Genomic DNA, 23,217 nt, shown 5'->3' on the forward strand with positions numbered 1-23,217 from the left:
AAGGGGTAAATATACTTAGAATCGTGTTTGGTTGAGATGGCAATCTTGGGTGAGTTTAGGCATGTTCTTCATGATGCAGATGCAGCCCCCCCCCAAAAGCATAACCAGCCCCGGTCTGCTCAGCCAGTCCTGGTTTCTAAAATTACTAGGTACAAAATGAGTAGGGTTCTCCAGTAATTTAAGAACCAGCACTTGGCTGCAAGGCCAGTGCTGGTTTAAATATAGGGGGGAAAAATGCGAAGAGATCCCCTTATATTTAAAACCAGCACCGGACCCAAACCGACTGGGGTGTAATGCCACAGCCAGGTGATCCTATCACCAGGGCTCCATGGCCAAAGCATTCACACCCCAAGTTGGTCAGCCCAAGCCGGGGATCTCAGGGGAGGTGGGGACCCCCCAAGATGGGGTCCCCCTCTCCCGAAACCCCATGCTTGGGCTGAAGCCTGGGGCTCTTCTCAGAACCCCTGGGCTGTGGGTAAGGGGGCAATAATGTGGAAAATAGTTATAAACTATTGTATTTTACAGTGGAACTGCCAGCGTGCCTGCCCTTTTGCACTTGTGGAACTACAAGTGCTAGCAGGCAGCCAGCACCATACCTCCACTGTAAATATAGGGGGACTCCTATGCATTTTTTCCCTGCTATATTTAAAACCAGCACTGCCCTGGTGCTGGATCCTAAATTATGGGGGAACCCTACTCATTTTGTTCCCCATAATTTTAGGAACCAGGACTGGCTGAGCAGTTCAGGGCAGGTTATGGTTTTGGGGGGGGGACCCTACGTAATTTTTTTTTTTTACATTTAACCTGTTTTTTACAGGTATAACACAGAAGCAGCCTTCACATATCTTACTGATATGTGCAGGCTGCTGGCCCGGGAGAGCTTTGCAGAGAGAAAACACTGCAATCTCGGGTGAGTAATCTCATCTAAACTTGCTACTCGGGGGAGAAATCTCAATCTGCTTCACCATTGGCCAACTCACTTCTTAGTAAATTTGCGAGTTTAAAAACGGGAAAATCACCTGAGTTTTGGCAATGCAAATCGAGTTTAAAAAAAAAGAAACTCGATCAGGCTCGATTCTTAGTAAATTTACTCCTAAGTGGCAGTTACAGTACCAAGACTCCTACAAAGTAAACTAGAGGTGTCGAATATAGCAGCCAATCATATTCTAGCTATCATTTATCAAGTGCATTCTAGAAAGTGATAGCTAGTCTGATTGGTTGCTATGGGAAACACCCACTTTTCCTTTTTATATGTTTAGTAAATCAACACACTAAGGGGTATATTTATCACAGTTTGATATTGTATTCAATTTAGCTCATCTGAAATCGAATCAAATCGAATGTAGAAATCCCTGTCAAAATCCCACATTTACTTATATTTGATTTTGGAAGCCTTTTCTAAATCAAATTTGATTTTGAATAGTAATTTCTTGTTCGATTATGCATGCCCATGTCCAAATCGAACACAAAATCGAACTTCAAATCCCCAAAATAATAGACCTGCTTCATGCTGTCGATTTTAGCATGAGCAGGTATGAATTACACAGATGCATGCACAGATCAGAGAGATCCACGCATGCTTCTGTGTGTAAAAAGTTTGTAAAGTGTTAAAAAAAAATGACGTGGGGTCCCCCCTAAAAGCACGACCAGCACCAGACTTTTCAGAGCCGGTCCTGGTTGTGAAAATATGGGGGACAAAAGATGTAGGGGTACCCCATATTTTGCACAACCAGCACTGGGTTCTGTGAGCCATTCCTGGTTTTGGAAATACGGGGGACAAAAGACGTAGGGATCCCCCGTATTTTCCAAAACCAGAACCAGACTCTTTCTAGTGAGGGTGTAATGCCACAGCCGAGGTACCCTTTCATTGGGTCCCCTGGCCAAAACATTATATCTGACCGCTAGTCAGGCCAGGCCGAGGATCCCTGGGGAGGTGGGGATCCCCCCAATAAAGGGGTTACCCCTCTCCAGGGCACCCCAGGCCTGGGCTGACAGCCCAGAGCTATCCCCGGCTCCCCTGGCTGGTGGGTGCCGGGTTGATTCTGTGTAAAAATAGATTAAATAACATTGTCTTTTACAGGCAAACTAGAGGTCCCAGCAAGCCTCCGGCACATGCTGGTACTTGGAGAACCACAAGTACCAGCATGCAGAGTATTAAGGGCCGCTGGTACCTCTAGTTCACCTGCACAAGAAATATTAAAATAAACACAAGACACACACAACATGAAAGCAGAACTTTATTACACTCCCACACACACTGACACATACTCACCTACAATCCCTGTACACGTCCTCTTCTCCATGTATGCATCCACGTCTTTCTAAAATTAAAAAATGTGAAGTCCCGACCCATGGATATAAGTACTTAGAACTGGTGAGAACCGCTAGGTAACCTTTAGTAACCTAGCAATTCTCACCATTGAAGCCAATGATGAGAACCATTCATTGGCTGAGAGAGGCGGAGGCAGAGACACTTCTCGTCTTTTTTATTTGAGTGGGATTTGAGTGGGATTCAGTTTTCTATTCGATTTGACATTCGGTTTTGTCTTTAGTAAATCTCCAAAGGCAAATTTAAATGAAAACTGAATGCAAATCAAATGTGAAATCACACAAAACTCAAAATATACCACAAAATGTCATTGATTCAATATACTTAGGGGTATATTTATTAAAGTGCAGGTTTTTAGAAGTGGAGATGTTGCCCATAGCAACCAGTCAGATTCTAGCCATTATCTTTTAAAAGGTGCAAGATAAATGTTAAGTAAAATCTCATTGGTTGCTATGGGCAACATCTCCACTTCTAAAAACCAGCACTTTAGTAAAAAATACCCCTTAGAATGGACTGATTTCAACTGATTGGTTTTAAGGACAGATTTGGGAAAGATGGCGGTCTCTGTAACAAGTCCATTGTGATAGCAGCATGCAGTTCTTTAACAGATTTTTCTAATTTTTTTACAATATTTATTTTTCAAATAGAATATACGGTAGCTCCCACAATTTGATTAGAGAAAAACATGGTGACTTCTATAATGATTACACTATTTTTCATGTCAGACTTTGAAGAAATTAAGTTGCATGCCATGGATATAAAGCTATGCTGGTTTACTGATAATTTCAGAATATTAAATTGTAGAACAACAATCCCTAGCAAGATTTCATTAGGTTCATTCTCAGTCAACCGGCATGTGAAAGGGTTCTGCAGCTCAACTGTTCCTTTAATGAAAAGTTCACAAGCATGATGCATTTATTTTGTTCTTCATCGTCTGCCAACATCTGGAAATACTGTATTTAACTCTGAGATTATTGTCTTTCGCTGTCTGCCCATCAAAGTGAGGCTTTGAGAATCATACATTATTCCAGGTATAGAGTAATACCCCTTTTACACCTAAATTCCTGGTCTGACCCGGAGCTGGAACAGGGTTCCAATCCGTATGAGACCAGGAATTTAGCCAGCGACGACCCAGGATATTCCCGAGTCGGCGCCGTTCACACCGAGTCGGGTCTGCATAAACCCAGCTTTTCCGGCATTGAAGTGGACGCTTGGGGATGACGTCATCTCCAAGCGCTACTGAAGCCGGACCGTTCGGCTGGCATGCGGCGCACTCCAGGTCAACGTGACCCAGAGCGCGCCATTCACACTGTAGGGTTTCACGGGTTACTCCCGTGTTAAACCCTGCAACTTACCTGGGTTGCATTGCCGGGTCACTCGATCTGGCGATCCAACCCTCTCCCCTTTTTACACCAAGGAGCTACCCGGGTTAACCCTGCAATAACCCGGGTTTTAGCTTCGATGTAAAAGGGGTATAAGGGTCATGTGACTGTCTCACCAATTAAAAATTAACAGTAGGCCGTTAATGGGCCCAGCAAAGTACTTTCATATGATAAAAAAGCAACTAAGTGACTTTTGATATCTTCTTACTCTTCTTATTGTTAATTCTAGACAAATAATCATTCTAATGGTAGAATTGAAATGTTCACATAGTTTATTGACCTTTTAAACAATGTACATTATCTCATTTAAATGAATATTGTTTCAGGCTTCCAGGAAAAATCAATATAAGCACATATACAAATGCATAAAAGTGTCTGTTTATAAATGTGTTCTCGATCCCAGACAGATTGGACAGATGCCATGGATTGGATGGTATGGCACATCATTGTTTGCAATGACTCAACTATCCCATAATAAGAACTGTTTCAATTAATCCATAGCCAACTTTTAACTGGTTTTCCAATTATGACAACATGAGACTTATTTGAAGAGATGGAAACAATCTCTTTACAGTAGAAGCTATAGAATACACTGACAGTTTACTGGTTTCACTGTCATCAGGCTCTAATATATCACAATGAGGACTAAATCTGGGTACACCCTGGCTATTTCGTTCATTCAATTGAGCGTCCGATATTTCGTGGGTGCGTCGGCCAGTGTGTACCAGCGATATGTCAGTGAACGACGTAATGCCCAGGCATATCGCGTCGGCTGTGTTGCTATATTTGCAGATAATGGGGCATTGTGCTGTGTGTACAGGCAATCAGCCAACTGCCAGTACACTTGCTGCACAGGCCGCCGGGGAGGGGGGCGCTACATGACCCCCGGCCAGATGGCAGTGATAGTTGGTCAGTGTGTATGAGCAACCATCATCTGCAGATATATCTTTATGGTGTCTACACAGCTACCAGTCTAGTGGACAATATCATGAGAGACTGATGATGATCTCACTGTGGGCCCCATTTGTTAATGATAGCAATTGCTGTATGATTTGGGCATGACATTGCCGCCCATGATCGCATTGCAAGACGCGATCCTATCGCCGGAATGTATTATCCGGCACATGCAGGGACAGGGGTTCTAAAAGGGGCCTTTTCCTGCGGTGTGCCCGGAGAGCTGCCGGGGCTACTGCACATGCGTAGTCCCGCTGACTGCACATGCAGGGCCACTATTTCTGCTGCTAATTATGCAATGTGTAGCCCATAGGCTACAGTGACTAACACCATTTGCAGATGGCATTAGCTGTAGGGCCAATATGTTGGTAAATTTCCCCCCCCATCCTCTGCGCTTTTGAATAAAGGAACAGCAAATGCCGTAGGCGCGTGCCGCAGAAAGGGGCGTGGTCTCAAAAGAAAGGTGCGTGGTCACACAAAAGTATCCCCAATTCAAATTACTCCACATAGCGCAATCTTATTCACATTACACCGCACATAGTGCCACTGATTCACATTACACCACATGGTAGTGTCCCTTAGTCATGTTATGACTCACAGTAGTGCCCCTTTTACACAATGCCCACAATAGTGCCCCTTATACGCAATGCCCACAATAGTAGTGCCCCTAATACGCATAATGATCACAGTAGTTCCCCTTATACAATGCCCAGAGCAGTAGTGCCCCTTACACATAATGCCCACAGCAGTAGTGCCCCTTACACGCAATGCCTCCTGTAGTGGTGCCCCTTATGCAGTGCCCCCAGTAGTGGTGCCCCTATGCAGTGCCCACAGTAGTGTGCCTGTTATGTAGTGCTCCTTATGCAATGCCCAAATTAGTAGTGCCCACAGTAGTAATGTCCCCTGTAGTAATGCCCCATGTAGTAGTGCCCCCAGTAGTAATGCCCCAGTAGTAGTGCCCCCAGTAGTAGTGCCTGCAGTAGTAGTGCCCACTGTAGTAATGCCCCCAGTAGTAGTGCCCACAATGGTAATGCCCCCAGTGGTAGTGCCCCCAGTGGTAATGCCCGCATTAGCAGTACCACCATTGGTAGTGCCCCCAGTAGTAGTGCCCCCAGTAGTAATGCTCCCATTAGCAGTGCCCCCAGTAGTTGTTCCCCTTTATACAAAAAAAAATACAATTAAAAATACAAACACTATACTTACCTTAAGCGCCGCTCCTGCGTCCGCTGCTGTCTGGTCCGACAGCTCCTCTGAACTATGGGAGAGACGTCATGTTCCCGTGGAGCTCAGGAGTGAGCTCCAGCCTCTGGCTGCTGCTGAGGGGAAAGAGCTGGGCACCCGCTGGTAACAAAATCTCAGCGGGCGCCCAGCAAATGGAGCCTCCCTGCGTATTGCTGACTGGCCAGGTAAGGTAGACCGGAACGAGTTTCGCCTCCAAATAGAACTGACGGAACGCAGTTCCGCCCCGTTACGGCCCACTTTAAACCCTGATAGCAGGTATTGGAGATACCTGCTGTGGTCCCTCCTTCATACATCAGGGGGAAAAACTAATATTTGTGGTTAACCCACCAAAAACGTGGGTTTTTGGGGATATTGCCGCAAATATACAATGATAAATGGGCCCCTGTGTGTGTAATCATTATCCAGTCATATTAGCAATACCACACTGGATCTGACCAATCAGCCCTAGCGGCGGGGTCTCTTCTGATATGCATGTCAGTGGTCCTGCTTTTTCACAACTTTAGTATGCTTAGTATGGAACCAATGAATTGGTGAAATTCAAAAGTGATATTTTCTAATCCGGGGGTATTTAATATGCGCTCCTTCAGCTGCTGTGGTACTATGCATCCCTGCCACAGTTTTGCTATTAGGGCATGCTAAAACTGTGGCATTGCATACTGGGATGTACAGTTCTACAGCCGCTGAAGGGCCACATGCTGAATACCCCTGCTCTAGTCTGTATTAAAAACATTATTGAGTGAGTATATAATTTGATGGAGAGGTGTCAGTGAATATAGAATATTCCAATTTTTCAAAAACATCTCACACAGTGCCCTAAATGTGCATAACATTAATTAAAGGCTATTGGTCAAGAAATATACAATATATAATTGAATATACACAGTAACTTGCTAAAAGACAATGTCCAGGGACTAGTTATTTAATGGTTCATAGTACACTGGCTGGACTAATGCTGGCCATACACTAGTGCGACCAGCATAAGATGCGATTCATCATACGATTTCCGTTGAACTCCCTGGCAGTCCCGGCCGCATGATTTGGTGCTTTTTGACACACAATGTACATACGATCTCACGTACGATCATTCGCCCCTATACGATCGGTCATGATACGATCGATTGTGTGTCTCACTTAAAACATGCAATCATAATAGATTTAAATGACACCAATCGGACGATCGAACACACGATGTACATACGATCATTCGCCCCTATACGACAGGTCGTGATACGATCGATCGTGTGTCTCACTTAAAACATGCGATCATAATAGATTTAAATGACGTCACTTGGACGGTCGGACGCACGATGCATCGCATGCGCAAATACACAGCATGATCTGCATACGATTATGACGGATAATATGGGCTGCATGTCTGATCATAAGATACGTAGAAGAGCGGCTGGAGTGCGCATCGGATCGTATTCCTACCTAAATACTACACGATTTCCACACAATACGTCGTACGAGGCGTCTAAAATCATACACTCGGCACGAAACTGCGCTAGTGTATGGCCAGCATAAGGGATAAAGTGGTGTACCCTGAGTTCTGCCAATCTGCTGCATCAAGCAGGATATTATCATGATAGTGTCCAAAATGTAACTTTCTAGGGAAAATCCAGCAAACTGAGACTGCAGCCAATTAGGGTAGTGTTTTGATTATATACATCCTTTAAGTCCTTGCTTTCCAGATTACTCTGTTTAGAGGAAACATTGCTGGTAAATATGCTATAAGAACCTGTTCAGATGAAAGACTTCACAGGAAATACAGGGATGCCTGTTACGGGATGTAGTTAAATACCGACGACAGAATGCCGGCTAGGGATGTACAGTCAGGTCCATAAATATTGGGACATTGACAGAATTTTCAGATTTTGGCCTCTATTCACCACCACAATGGTTTTGAAATGAAACAAACAAGATGTGCTTTAACTGCAGACTTTCAGATTTAATTTGAGGGTAATTACATCCAAATTGGGTGAACGGTGTAGGAATTACAACAGTTTCAATATGTGCCTCCCACTTTTTAAGGGGCCAAAAGTAATGGGACTATCAACTCAAAAGCTATTTCATGGACAGGTGTGCGCTATTCCCTCGTTATTTCATTATCAATTAAGCAGGTAAAAGATCTGGAGTTGATTCTAGGTGTGACATTTGCATTTGGAATCAGTTGCTGTGAACTCTCAATATGAGATCCAAAGAGCTGTCACTTTCAGTGAAGCAAGCCATCATTAGGCTGAAAATCAAAACAAACCCATCAGATAAAACATTAGTTGTGGCCAAATCAACTGTTTGGAACATTCTTAAAAAGAAAGAATGCACCGGAGAGCTCAGCAACATCAAAAGACCCGATAGACCACGGAAAACAACTGTGGTGGATGACAAAAGAATTATTTCCCTGGTGAAGAAAAACCCCTTCACAACAGTTGGCCAAATCAAGAACACTCTCCAGGAGGTAGGTGTATATGTGTCAAAGTCAACAATCAAGAGAAGACTTCACAAGAGTGAATATAGAGGGTTCACCACAAGATGCAAACCATTGGTGAGCCACAAAAACAGGAAGACCAGATTAGAGTTTGCCAAACAACATCTAAAAAAGCCATTACAGTTCTGGAACAACATCCTATGGACAGATGAGACAACGATCAACTTTACCAGAATGATGGGAAGAGAAGAATATGGAAAAGGAAAGGAACTGCTCATGATCCAAAACATACCACCTCATCATTGAAGCATGGTGGTGGTAGTGTCATGGCGTGGGCATGTATGGCTGCCAATGGAACTGGTTCCCTTGTATTTATTGATGATGTGACTGTTGACAAAAGCAGCAGAATGAATTCTGAAGTGTTTTGGGGCAATATTATATGCTCATATTCAGTCAAATGCTTCAGAACTCATTGGACGGCGCTTCACAGTGCAGATGGACAATGACCCGAAGCATACTGCAAAAGCAACCAAAGAGTTTTTTAAGGCTAAAAAGTGTAATGTTATGCAATGGCCAAGTCAATCCCCTGACCTGAATCCGATTGAGCATGCATTTCACTTGATGAAGACAAAACTGAAGGGAAAATGCCCCAAGAACAAGCAGGAACTGAAGACATTTGCAGTAGAGGCCTGGCAGAGCATCACCAGGGATGAAACCCAGCATCTGGTGATGTCTATGCGTTCCAGACTTCAGGCTGTAATTGCCTGCAAAAGATTTGCAACAAAGTATTAAAAAGTGAAAGTTAGATTTGGGATTGTTTAGTTTGTCCCATTACTTTTGGCCCCTTAAAAAGTGGGAGGCACATATAGAAACCGTTGTAATTCCTACACCGTTCACCTGATTTGGATGTAATTACCCTCAAATTAAATCTGAAAGTCTGCAGTTAAATCACATCTTGTTTATTTCATTTCAAAGCCATTGTGGTGGTGAATAGAGGACAAAATATGTAAATTCTGTCAATGTCCCAATATTTATGGACCTGACTGTATGATAGTCTTCGAGATACCGAAGCCTATCATAATCCCAACACCGGAATGCAGAAGGACGCGGGTCCGAATGATGTAAGTCTGGGGCATGTGTCTTCTTATCCATGGGGGAGGGGGATTTAGGGTTAGGCACCACCCTGGGAGGGTTAGGCTAGGGAAAGGGGGGGTTAGGGTAAGGCATCCCCGGGGGGAAGTTAGGGTTAGGCACAACCCCGGGAGTGTTAGGTTTAGGGAGTGGGGAGGGGGGGTTAGGTTTAGGCACCGCGGGGGGTGGAGGTTAGAGTTAGGCACTGGGGGGGAGGATAGGCTCCCCTAAGGAAGGGTTAGGGTTAGGGGGGTAGAGGGGAGGGTTAGCTTTACTTACCTCCGGTGTCGGCATTTCATCCTTTTGGGCTCGCGTTGTCGGGATTAGAAACAGCTGTTGTCATTACAACCCTATTCCGCCCATTACAGCTGGATGGAAAATTATTTAAAGTCCAGCAATGAAAGAGATTATTTATGGTAAGAGCTGTGTATTGCTTTTCCACAAGATGCAACATATACTGTATGGTATCACAAAAGCAGTCAAGTTGCCAGATTTGAGGGAAGCAGGAACAAGCCAAAGTCAGTGCAGGCTGAAGGCAGCATAGTTAAATGTCAAACATTAGGAAGCTCCTGAAGTATTAAGAAATACCCTGGAATAGCCTCTCAAGTTAAAACAGTATATGTTGTAGTGACAGACAAGCAAAGCAAGGGACCAGCACCACAAAATCAAGTGTTCCTGTCCTGACACAAGGAGTTTTTCCCTTCTAAAGCTGTACTACACTGTACAGTATGCCTTAGCTTTCTCTAATCTAACTAGAGCAGTGGTTCCTAAACTCCGCCACTACAGTCCACATTTTAAGGATATACATGCTAAAGCTTGGTGACTTAATTAGTACCTCAGTCAATTTAATTTAACCATCTGGACTGAAGCATGGATATCCTTAAAACCTGGACTGTAATGGCAGAGTTTGGGAACCTCTGAACTAGGGTGATTGAGTTAGAAAGGTAGAAATTGACAGATATATGTGTTTTTTCTCTATTTAGCAAGGTAGGCTTTTGATCAGTGAGTGTCCTATGATAAAGTTTTTTAAGCATGATAAAGCTATGTTAGTATTGCATTTTTTATATATATATATTTATATATTAGTGGTTGTATGCTAGGTGGAACCATTTTTCAATTAATTCAGTACTGTACCTGCAGTTTTGGATCATCTCAATACACCCTTACACAATTGAAAATGTTTGTGACCACAGCCATCTGCATCTTAGAAGTAGCTCAAGCAGCTCAGTGAGTAGCTGAAGAGCCAGTTCAGGAGGCAATTCAGTGAGAAGCTGTGGAGAGAACTCCTTTAGGCTCAGGAAGCTCAGTGAGTAACTGAGGAGGCAGCACAGGAGATAACTCAGTGAAGAGCTTTGCTGTGGAGAGAGCTGATGAGGGCTCAGGCAGCTCAGTGAGTAGCTTAGGAGGCAGCTCAGGAGATAACTCAGTGAGGAGCTGTGGAGAGAGCTCCTTTAGGCTCAGGAAGCTCAGTGAGTAACTGAGGAGGCAGCACAGGAGATAAGTCAGTGATGAGCTTTGCTGTGGAGAGAGCTGATGAGGGCTCAGGCAGCTCAGTGAGTAGCTTAGGAGGCAGCTCAGGAGATAACTCAATGAGGAGCTGTGGAGAGAGCTCCTGGGGGCTCAGGCAGCTCAGTGAGTAACTGAGGAGGCAGCTCAGGAGATAACTCAGTGATGAGCTTTGCTGTGGAGAGAGCTGATGAGGGCTCAGGCAGCTCAGGAGATAACTCAATGAGGAGCTATGGAGAGAGCTTCTGTAGGCTCAGGCAGCTCAGTGAGTAACTGAGGAGGCAGCACAGGAGATAACTCAGTGAGAAGCTATGGAGAGAACTCATGAGGGCTCAGGCAGCCCAGTGAGTAGCTGAGGAGGCAATTCAGGAGCTAGCTCAGTGAGGGTATGCTAAGACAGCTCATAGGGGCTCAGGCAGCTCAGTGAGTAGCTGAGGAGGCAGCTCAGGAGATAACTCAGTGAGTAAATGTGAAAAGAACTCATGGAGGAGCTCAGAAATCTCATTGGGCATCTGAGGAGATGACTCAATGGAGAGCTATGTGGAGGAGCTGTGGGGTGTCCTACAGTAGAAGGGGAAGTTCAAACAGGAGCTCAGGAGGAATCTAGACAATACAAAGATTGAGTTATTGTGTATTTAGCTACTAAAATAAAAAAAGTTAGAAGATGCTTTCCTGTAGCTGTAGAAGTGCTGGGGTGGCTAAATGTTGACCATGTAAACTGAGAAAAGTCTGTGTTTACCTGGCAGAGACCTTAGGTGCACATAAACACTGTCATTGACCAAAGGCTTTAAAGCTAATTCCATCCCAATACTATAGTATACATTATTTTTCACATAATTACTACAGTGCTTTCATACAGAAATGTACCATATAAAATCAAATAAAGTAAGACAAAAACTACCTCATTTAACTGAACCAACCTGTAACAGAAAAAAGTGTATTCCTTGTCTTTTAACTCATCATGAACAATCACCTTCTCCATGTACCAGCCATTGCCTATAAAATTGTAATAGTAAATCAAGAAAGAGATAAAGTAAGATCCACATTACTTTTATTAAACCCATACTGTGGTTGTGTAATGGATGAAAATGTATTCTAAACCAAATTAAACAATTTGAAGGCTGTTTATTATAATATAAAATTATACTCAGCTTATGGTAGAAAAGATATTTGTTAAATAAGTAAATGGCTACACAGTAAATGCAATTTGGGTAACTTTGTGAAATTACAATCTGCCGTTTAACTATTTGTCATTTGATTCATTCCTTTACTATCACTATTAGAGATGAGCAAAACATTTCAGCATATTTTCAATTTCTATGAATCTTAGGGTTTTGTGGCCATTTAAGACATTTAAAAAAAATGTCACACTCAAATATTTAAATGTGGTTTTGACCCCAGTTGTGCAAAGTCTGATGTAAATGACTGCATTGATAATTAATAAATATATCTGACGAACGGATGTGTCAACAAAAGCAATAATTTAATAAACCTTATAGAATTAAAAGAGCTATTAATAGTTATAGAAATGAAATGCAACAAATATCCTGTAGGTGGTTTTGGGTGGGAGAGGGGGGAGAAATGTGACATGTAGGGGGGGATCATATGGCCTGATTAAGAGACCCACTCATATAGGTCTTTATAAATGATCTGTGTATACGTCCAGAATAGTCACTCACATGTATCATCATCATATTAAAGCAAATTAAGTGACTATTATAACTTATTTGGTATGATGCTTTCTATTATCCAATATACAAACATACATATTTAATTTTATTGACATATTTGCATATGGCAAGGCAAATGAATTGTTTATTATAATATACTTGATATGATGTTTTATATTATCTAATATACATACATGCTTGTTTGAATGTATTAACATATTTGTATATATCTATGTATGTCAGTTATGTTTTGTGCGGCTAATAGTTAATGATTGACCTTTATGTATAAAAAACTTGGTTATGGAATCCCCGTATCCAAGAGACCAAATAGAGTATATTTATGGGATAAACAGGGCCCCTGATTGTTAGGGAATAACCAGTACTGGCCATTATGATTTTTAATCAAAGCCAGCAATGACGTGATATGTGTATGCCGGAGTTGCCAGGGAACGGTACAGCCAATAATTAAGGGGAACGTCATTAAGCCATGTGATCACTGAAACCACATGACCGGAAATTTACATCTACGGGGATATCTGTTACCCTACCCCAGCTTGGTCACTTGGATATGGGACAATGTCCAGGATAGGTCCTTTTTGAGCATGTGACTGCAACATGAGCACATGATCGACATGTTGACGTGCTCTTGGAGAATCAAAATATCAAAGATATGGAAGTTTCATAGAACCATCTATATATCATAACATTTATTAGGTAAGATTGCCTCCTTTTACTTTTATAGTTAGAATTTATGAAAAACGGATGTGTCTGTTATATATTTTATACAAGTGTTTTAGATTCCAGTAATTTACAGGGTATAAAAAGAGCCTCTGTGTTTAATGGTATTATGCTTCTGATGAAGTTGGATGATACTGATCCAGCGAAACGCGTTAAGCCCCACAACAAAAACTTGGCAGGTTGGTAAGTAATCCTGGACGGTTGGACTCTTCACGGATTTTTGGACATTTAAACAAGCTTCCCATATAGACTTTGGACCTACATCTACAAGTGGACATCTACACAGCCCCAGGCATTTAAGCAGCACACGCTAAGAGGACTGTCATCATTTCAATCCACTGTTTGGTAACTATTTCTGTGATTCAGATATTCAGTCATTTGGGAGCAAGTCCTAATACCATAAACTATACAAGAGAGACAATACCACCTACAGGATGTTTCTTGCAATTAATTTCTGTAACTATTAATACTGTAGCTCTTTTAATTCTATAAGGTTTATTAAATTATTGCTTTTATTGACAAATCCGTTCCTCAGATATATTTATTAATTATCAATAATATTATCATTGGATTAGTGCTGGTTCTTTATATTTATTTGCACTTTAGTTGTTTTTACTCAGGGATTGACAATCCCTTACCGGCTGCTACATGGTAGCGCACTGTAACAAAAAATTTTTGATTCTGTAAATGACTGCATGTTCTCTGTACAGCAGATATGGATAAGCATAAAATCAATCAACACTATATAAAAAAGCAATAATAATAAATAAAAGTTTTTTAAGTGGATTAGTAAAAATCTAACTATTCACCCAAAATCATCAGTCGGGTTACGCATCAAACTGCTGGAGTTTTGCTCATCTCCAGTTACCATATACTTTCAATAATTAAAACTACCTCTATAATTTAACAAACTTTATTTGAGTGTTAAGGAGAATTAATGTTCTTTACCTGGTTCAAGTCCATCATGACCTATGATGGCGGTGTGTAGGTCACCAAGGTGCACAGCTTCCAGATAGAAAGTATCAGTCTAGCAAAAAAAAAAAAAATCAAACAAAATAACAGAATGGAAATTGAATTCATTTCAGACTATTCTGCTGGTGAGTTCTGAAATGTACTGGAAATGTTTAGTTCACTTGGGTTAAAAGTGTGATATATATATCCAGACTGTGTTATGATGAACTTTATTATGTTAGACTATCGTATTGATTTGGAAATACATCATGCTGCTTTGTACCGCCTGGATTCTATTTCTAACTATATCAAATAGAATCTTCACAGTAGGAACATGGTGATGATGGAGTACTTACATTGTAGGATTAACAACATGGAATGTTCTGTCCATCAATGTAATATAACCAGCATCATGGGGCTGACAATGGGTGGGACATTTTTATTTAGAGGACTGAGAGCCTGATTCAGAGATGGTAGTAATGCAGCCACGCTGTAACATTGGTGGTTATGGGAATATGCAAATGCTCACCTCAGCCTTCCCTTTGTGCTCCAACGTGCGATGCAGTGTACGAGCAGTGCGACGCCCTGGTCTGTGCATTTGTGATTGAGATTGTAAACACTTCAACATCAATGCAAAATCGGTCACACCATCGATATTTGCAGTATCCTAGGGTCTACTCTAGCTACTCTCCTCTAATCCAACTCGGAAGCATTGTATTTGCAATTGGGAACGCAGCAGTTCCCAGACACACTCACATAACACACCCATGAAACGGACCTTCTTTGCGAACACTTTGTCACCTCCCAGTCGCCAACCCTGATACGCTCAGTAACCGCAAACTCCTTCTCAAGTGTTAGCGATACCGTACACAATTGAGGATGGCACTTGGGTTCGCACGTGCGCAGTAAGGGATTCTTGGACTTTCACACATGCGCAGTAGCAAAACATCACTCAACTGTGTAAATAGCAGCACTGCATCCATCTCAGGATCAGGGCCTGAGTCCAGTAGGGTACGTACTTCTATTTTCAATAGTACTAGTAGGCCAATGTTACCTTTGTGTTAAAAAACGTCATACCTTTATATTAAAAACTATTATGGATATGCCCCGTGAGCTGCATGATGTAGCTTTCCAACTTTATATAACGTGGTTTTCCTGAGTTAGCTTCTCCCATTTGCCAACAGAAGTGCAGGTATATCATGAAAGGGTTGTCTAAATATGAACATATCTTCAGCACTTTTAAAGTATAGGTTAGTGTCAAGTAAAATGTATTCTTCCAGTTTGACAGGGATTGTCTGGTTTTGTTTGTTCACTGTATATCTACAAGAGCTTTGCAGCCAGCTAGGGTGATGTGTCTTGCTGTATTCTCTCATGGAGCGTGGTACCTAGGTTCTAGTCAACATTATCCGCTCAATAGTTGTAACACAACTCCCTATTATTTTGTGGCAAGTGCATGTTGCAAGTCATTGAGCATGAGGGAGAAAAGATATAGCTATAACACCTGTGACTCCAACAATAAAGCAGCAAACACTTAAGCTGCATACACACACAACGATTTAGTTAATGAACGATTTTAGTAAACGATTTTCTCCCTTGAAAAAATGAACTAAAATCGTTTACTAAAGTTGTTCATTTACTATGTTCATTTAAATGTAATGAACGATTTTTTTAGAACTACAAACGATTTTTGCATATTCCCTTACTGAAAATCGTTGAGTTGACAAGTCTGACTGAACTACAAGCTACAAACTACAAACGTGAACGCGCATGAACAAAAATCGTTCATCGTTTGACTCAGAAAGTGAACGATTTTTACAAACGATTATCGTTTAACGATAATCGTTCAAAAAATCGTTGTGTGTGTATGCACCTTAAGGGATACCTTTAAGAACGGACTTACAAAAGCCAACACTTCTCAATATGTTTAAGTGGGATATTTAATCCAAAGCAAAACACAATGTATTGAATGATATTGCCTTTTTAAATTTCATACTTAAAAGCTCTGAGAAGTGGTACAGTAGCTTGTTTAGTAAAATGACCCAAAAGGTCCCCCACACACGGAGCGATATAGCAGCCGATCCGATGGATCGGAACGATATCGCAGCTATATCGTTCCGTGTGTGGGCATGATATCGTCTGCTGTGCACTCCCATGGGGTGATCTGTCGCTCCTGCAGATCTTTCTGCATACACAAGAGATCTGGAGAATCGACTAACGATACATGCTGGTCTATTTACGGCATATCGGGTGTTAGGGCACCGAATCGCTCCTTGTGTGGGGACCGCCCGATATGTCGGCCATCAGATCCTCGATCTCATCACTGGGTACACATCGTACCGTGTGTACCCAGCCTATTTGTGCGTATACACTGGACGATAAAGTGGACGACTGAACGATAACGATATTGTTATCGTTCCGTCGTCCACTTTATCGTCCATTTTTAACACCAAAAAGATGAACGATGACGACGACGCGCGTTCCCGCGGGTCGTTCGTCATCATCGTTCATCGGGCTGACATGCAGGCCAACCTGACGATCTCGTCAGGTTGCTGCATGTCAGGGAATGGGGGAGAGAGCCCGGCGCTGAACGATATCGTTAATGATATCATTCAGCGGCTGTGCTCAATGTCATGAACAACATTGAGCACAGCCTGCCGGGGACAACACTACACGATATCGCTCAGAGAGCATATCGTGTAGTGTGTACCCCCCATAAGAGACTGCAAAATTGTACTAAAACCAATAACTGTTTTCATCATAAATTATAATAGACTATATAGATAAGTGTGTTTACTGGGAAATACCAATAGTGCCTTTAATAAGCATTTCACAAGAAATCAGTAAAGCACCATATGTTTTACATTACTGCTGGAATCCTGTCAGAATATTGAATGTCAACACCAAAAAAAGAAGACATGGTTTAAAGCCCAGAATGTTGACATGCAGTTTTTTGCCTACATTGTTACATTGTTAGGGTTAAATTTAGGGTTAGACATAGGTTTAGGGTTAGGCTAAAATAAGTGAAAAACTATTCAGGTGTCAATATGTAAATGTCGACAGTATGACCATGTCGACATTTTAACAATGCCAACATACTGCTTGCTGGCATGGTTGACCTAAAGTCCATGTCGACATTCAGAATGTTGACACTTCATACCTCACCCTTACTGCTGTTGCCCTACCACAGAATAAAAGGTTTAGGGCTTGGCCTAGTTATGATATTAGTCTGTGCACTTATATTAGAACTGAAGTTTGGGTTGCTTGATATAATATTAGATTCAAGGATAGTTCAGGAGCTAGAATTATTTTTGTCTTGCCTGAGGCTAATGTAATTACTGAGAGTTAAGATTACATTTCCACAGATCACCAGATCAAGCACATAATGCTTCCTCCCTAAACTGAACTCTCCTCATCTTTTCCTACGGCAAATATCGTTTCCCCCATCCAGACAATATCACTAAAAATCCTAATAGTGTAATTGAAGACACTGTGTGATGGCCTAACATTAATTTTACCTCTTTATAACAATGATCCTCAATAAAGCAATAAAACAACAACATAATAGCATTTATATAAAACAATGAAATGAAACACCATGGAACAGAGCTACACTATCCTGCAAAAGATACCAAAAGCAATCTACTAACATGCAATTAGAAACCATTTAATTTTGCACAGCAGTTTAATTATATATGATACAGTGGGTGTTTATTTTAATGATTAAATATTTGAATAGTTCAAAATAGATTATTTCATTTTTGTATTCATATATTTTCTACACACTAAGGGCCTGATTCAGACCCGGTCGCGAGCGCTGTGCGCTCTCGCAACCGGGTCAGTGGTAGGCCAGTGTGCATGCGCACGACGGAGCCGGCTCCGTTGTGCGCATGCGCGAGACCCGCATAGCGACGGGCACTCCGTCGCTCCGGGTCTCGTACCAAAGGGGGCGTGCTGTCGATGTTGAGTGACAGCACGCCCCCTTTGGTGGGCGGGCCAGGGGCGTGGCTGCCCAGACAGAGGCGTTCCCATTGGAACGCCTACCGTCTGGGGCCGGCCCCACTGACATCACAAGTGATATCAGTGGGAGAGCTTTCGGCTCTGTTAGAGCCGAAAGCTCTCTGGGGCTTGCGGCAACGAGACCCTACCACAAGGGTCTCGTCATAAGCCTGATGGTCGCGATGGTCTTGACCATCGCGAACATCTTCCTGGCCGCTCGCTATAGCTGTGGGTGGTCACCCACAGCTATGTGAGCGGCCAGGAGGCCGCTCTAAAAAACAAGAAGGCCGGCTCTGATTCAGAGCGAGCGCTCTGTCAGAGCATCCGGCTCTGAATCAGGCCCTAAGTTCTTGCAGATAACTTTCGATGACATTTAACGAAAACATGGGGTATATTTACTAAAGTGCAGGTTTTTAAAAGTGGAGATGTTGCCCATAGCAACCAATCAGATTTGACATAACATTTATCTAGCACCTTCTAGAAGATAATAGCTAGAATCTGATTGGTTGCTAGGGGCAACATCTCCACTTCTAAAAACCTGCACTTTAGTAAATATACCCGCATAGAGTGTATGTTATGCATTACTCACTTGTCCTTTAAGGAAAGGGGTTGGCTTGTTAGATCTCAGCAATTGTCTGGAACCCGTGTCACCGTATTTCCCATGCAAAGACATGTAGACGTTGGCATCAGTTCCTGCATTCCACAGATCTCCAGTGACTACCTGAATTTTGTACTTTGTCACTAGAAGAGAAAACATTTAATTGGAACACATATATCGGCTTATGTAATAGGGTGCGAGCTGTAGCTGCTCTGTGATCTTCTGCGAGCCCTCCCGTGTTTTTAAAGCGGCAATCATTTTAAAGGCAAAACCAGCTTGGTTTTGCCTTTAAAATGATTTCCACTTTAAATGTACGGGAAGACTCGCAGAAGTTCCGGCATCGACTGTAACTCGCACCCTATTACATAAACCCCATAGTATTGTAATATTGTGAGATTTTTAAGTGTCCTTTATTACTTATTTATGATTACTCTTTCATAAGACTGCTACTGATTGGCTGCCTGTCTTTAAAGTAGGCTGGCTTACCAATCTTACCTCATTTGCGTCAGAGATGCTCTAGTGAGCAAGAAAGTAAAGTAGAATTGCTACTACACTACAGAAACTTGTAGGCTGATCATTCTTAAAAATAATAATCTGCAAACAATCTGATTACATTTAATTGGGGACAAATATCATACTAATTAAAAATAGTACTATAATTAGTACTATATAACATATACATTATTTATAGGGGCATATTGATCATTTTTAAGGGGGCTAGAAAATTATGTATAACATAATTATTAATAACTTTAAAGTTGATAAATGTTTTTTTTTCTAACTCTGAACCCACCAGCAACGTGTACCAGGATGGTGCCAATATTAAATGTAGCATTGGTATCACTAGGTCCGGAACTGATGTCAAGTAGCACAGCCCAATAGAGAAGGGGGAGGTGGGAAGGGGTTTTTAATTTTTTTCTCTACACAATGAAAAGTATGATAGCTGCGGTTTTAACTATCTCGTCTGCCATAAACACCTCAGATTTGGGATTTTTTTCCCAGCAGGTTAACCTGTGGTTTCTGTAATGACAGGTTCATGTATTTGGTGATTTGCATTGTAATATTATTTTTTTTTTCACATCAGGATGGAGTTTTGCGGCGATTCACATTCAAAAATGTTTTTTTTCCTGTGATTTTCTTTAGATTTTGCCTGAAATAAATGCAATTTGCCTTAAACATAATTAAATTTATTTCAATATGTTTGCTACTACACTGGGTCCTTGCTATGTACTAAATAATGCCATGTCCCTCATCCAGTAATGTTATACATGTTGGTTGACACAAGACCATACCCTAAAGCTTTTGTGTTGTGGGAGAACTATGAGATTAATTAAAACTAATAGGATATCTCTTAGACTAGATATGAGGAAGAGAATATTATTATTGGCAACTGTACTGAATGGTGAACTCTACAAGCATGATGCTATAAATTAGCTAAATTCGTATAGCAAGAATTTTATTTTCCCAACATCAAAAAATGATTATCTTAAAGATATTGGCCCTCATTCAGAGCCGGACGCTATTTGCGGTCGTTCGTTTAAAAACAAGGGGTGGCTATTTAAATGATCCGTACGCACATTGCAGTGTGTTCACACCTCTAAGTCTGAACGAACGAGCAAAACATACGCTCGTTTATTTGTTAAAAACGCCCCCTGGCCGCACGCATCCTACGTCATGTCCGCTATTTATTAGATTAATCGAGTACATCGACCAGCGTATGAACTGCTCGCTATTCTTGTGGTTGGTGTTTGCTACCACAAATTTGCGTGCAGTTCTGGCTATAAAATAACCCAGTGACGTGGTCAATGACGCTGCTGTTTTAAATATACACACCCATAAAACGCCCGTTTTGACCTTTAAGCACGCCTGCGTTCTGATCTCCACTCCCCATTTTCAAGCACCTTCCCCTGTTACCACCCACATACGCCTCATTCTGTCACTCAAAATAGCAGGCACTCGCTATATAGCGTACAAAGGATTTTCGGCCGCACTGACTGGTTCGCGCATGCGTACTAAAAAGCGTACGCATGCGCAGATGTGCAAACATCGCTCGGAACGAGCGTACTGCCGCTAACGAGCGGCTCTGAATGAGGGCCATTATTAGTTATGTGAAGTTCTCATGCTTTAGAATGTATGCAGTTGCAAAAGTTAATAGTAGATCTTTTATAGAATGTCATATGCATTTTAGGCTGAATAGTTCTTTAAATGAAAATTATATTTTTGTAACAAACAACACATTGTATTTTTACACAATTGCTCAAACACAAACACAAATAATCCAAGTACAGTTTAAATTGCCAAAAAGAAACAAGTTTATCACGTCTGGAAGTCACTGTGCCATGCAACATTTAATAATTGTTTAATAACAATAGTTAAATAAAAAAAACAGCTGAATCTGTAACTTTAAAAAAAAATAAAGTTCACGAAAACAGTGTGTATGTTTGTGTGTGTTTGTATATAGTGCCTTGCAAAAGTATTCACCCCCCTTTGCATTTTTCATGTTTTGTTGCCTCACAACCTGGAATTAATATGGATTGTTTGAAGGTTTGCATCATTTCATTCACAGAACATGCCTACAACTGTGAAGTTGTGTTTTTTTTTTATATTGTGAATCAAAATTTAGGCCAACATAACAGAAAACTTCAACGTGCATAACTATTCACCCCCCTAAAAGTCAGTACTTTGTCGAGCCACCTTTTGCGGCAATTACAGTTGCAAGTCGCTTTGGATAAGTCTCTATGAGCTTGCCACATCTTGCCCCAGGGATTTTTGCCCATTCCTCAAAGCAAAACTGCTCCAGCTCCTTCATGTTAGATGGTTTCCGCTTGTGAACAGCAATCTTCAAGTCTGACCACAGATTCTCAATTGGATTGAGATGTGGGCTTTGACTAAGCCATTCCAACACATTCAAAATGTTTCCCCTTAAACCACTCGAGTGTTGTTTTAGCAGTATGCTTCGGGTCATTGTCCTGCTGGAAGGTGAACCTCCGTCCCAGTCTCAAATCACAGGCAGACTGAAACAGATTTTCCTCAAGAATATCCTTATATTTAGCACCATCCATTTTTCCCTAGACTCAAAACAGTTTCCCAGTCCCTGCTGTTGAAAAACATCCCCACAGCATGATGCTGCCACCACCATGTTTCACTGTGGGGATGGTGTTCTTGGGGTGATGGGAGGTGTTTGGTTTGCGCCAGACATAGCATTTTCCTTGGTGGCCGATAAGTTAAATTTTAGTCTCATCTGACCATAGCACCTTCCTCCATACATTTGGGGAGTCGCCCACATGCCTTTTGGCAAACTCAAATCGTGTCTTCTTATTTTTATCATTAAGTAATGTTTTTTTTCTGGCCACTCTTCCATAAAGCCCAGCTCTATGGAGTGTACGGCTTATTGTGGTCACATGCACAGATACACCAGTCTCTGCTGTGCCTCTCTGATTAATGCCCTCCTTGCCCGGTCTGTGAGTTTTGGTGGGCAGCCCTCTCTTGGCAGGTTTGTTGTGGTACCATGTTCTTTCCATTTGATGATGATGGATTTGATGGTGCTTCGGGGGATCATCAAAGATTTGGATAGTTTTTTATAACCCAACCCAGAATTGTACTTCTCATCAACTTTGTCCCTGACTTGTTTGGAGAGCTCCTTGGTCTTCATTGTGTGATGCCTCTTGCTTAGTGGTGTTGCAGCCTCTGGGGCTTTTTAGAAAAGGTGTGTTTATACTGACAGATCATGTGATACTTAGATTTCACATAGGTGGACTTCATTTCACTAATTATGTGACTTCTGAAGGTAATTGGTTGCACCAGAACTTTTGAGGGGCTTCATAGCAAAGGGGTGATTACATATGCATATGCCAATTTTCTGAATTTTATTTAATAAGATTCTTTTTTATATATATATTTTTCTCATTCCACTTCACCAAATTAGACTATTCTGTGCAGATCCATCACATAAAATTGAGATAAAAAAATAATAAAATACAGCCGGGCATGGCCTAGTCTCATGGGGGCCTGGTTACATATCACGCATGCTGCGAGTCACAGGGTCTGGTCTCACAGCATGCCCCCATCTTTCAGTATCCCAGCCAAGCAGAGTGCCGGGAGGTGAAGCTGCTCTGCCAGGCTTTGAGACCGGACCGGCCCATTTGGCCATCGGCCCTTCTGGCATTTGCCAGAAGTGCCAGATGGCCAGTCCAGAACTGATATCTATATACAGGACTGGATTAAGGGGGATGACAGGAGCAGTCGCCCCAGGGCCCCCACACACAGAGGGGCCCCCCAAAAGGTGTCCAGAGGCA

At 41.9% G+C, this 23,217-nt stretch overlaps 1 protein-coding gene across 1 annotated transcript in view; it reads right to left on the reverse strand.

Annotated features, from left to right (window-relative positions):
- RP1 (RP1 axonemal microtubule associated) overlaps window positions 1–23,217 on the reverse strand; it is a 668,735-nt gene that overhangs the window by 519,926 nt on the left and 125,592 nt on the right. Inside the window, exons 7-9 of the mRNA XM_088469748.1 lie at window positions 18,914–19,065; window positions 14,326–14,404; window positions 11,890–11,965 (exon numbers count right to left, since the gene is read on the reverse strand). Coding sequence (XP_088325874.1) covers window positions 11,890–11,965; window positions 14,326–14,404; window positions 18,914–19,065 — 307 coding nt within the window. The remainder of the gene's footprint in view (window positions 1–11,889; window positions 11,966–14,325; window positions 14,405–18,913; window positions 19,066–23,217) is intronic.

The sequence above is a fragment of the Taudactylus pleione genome, unplaced genomic scaffold (assembly GCF_031769625.1).
Source record: "Taudactylus pleione unplaced genomic scaffold, aTauple2 ptg000093l, whole genome shotgun sequence".
NCBI lineage: Eukaryota > Metazoa > Chordata > Amphibia > Anura > Myobatrachidae > Taudactylus > Taudactylus pleione.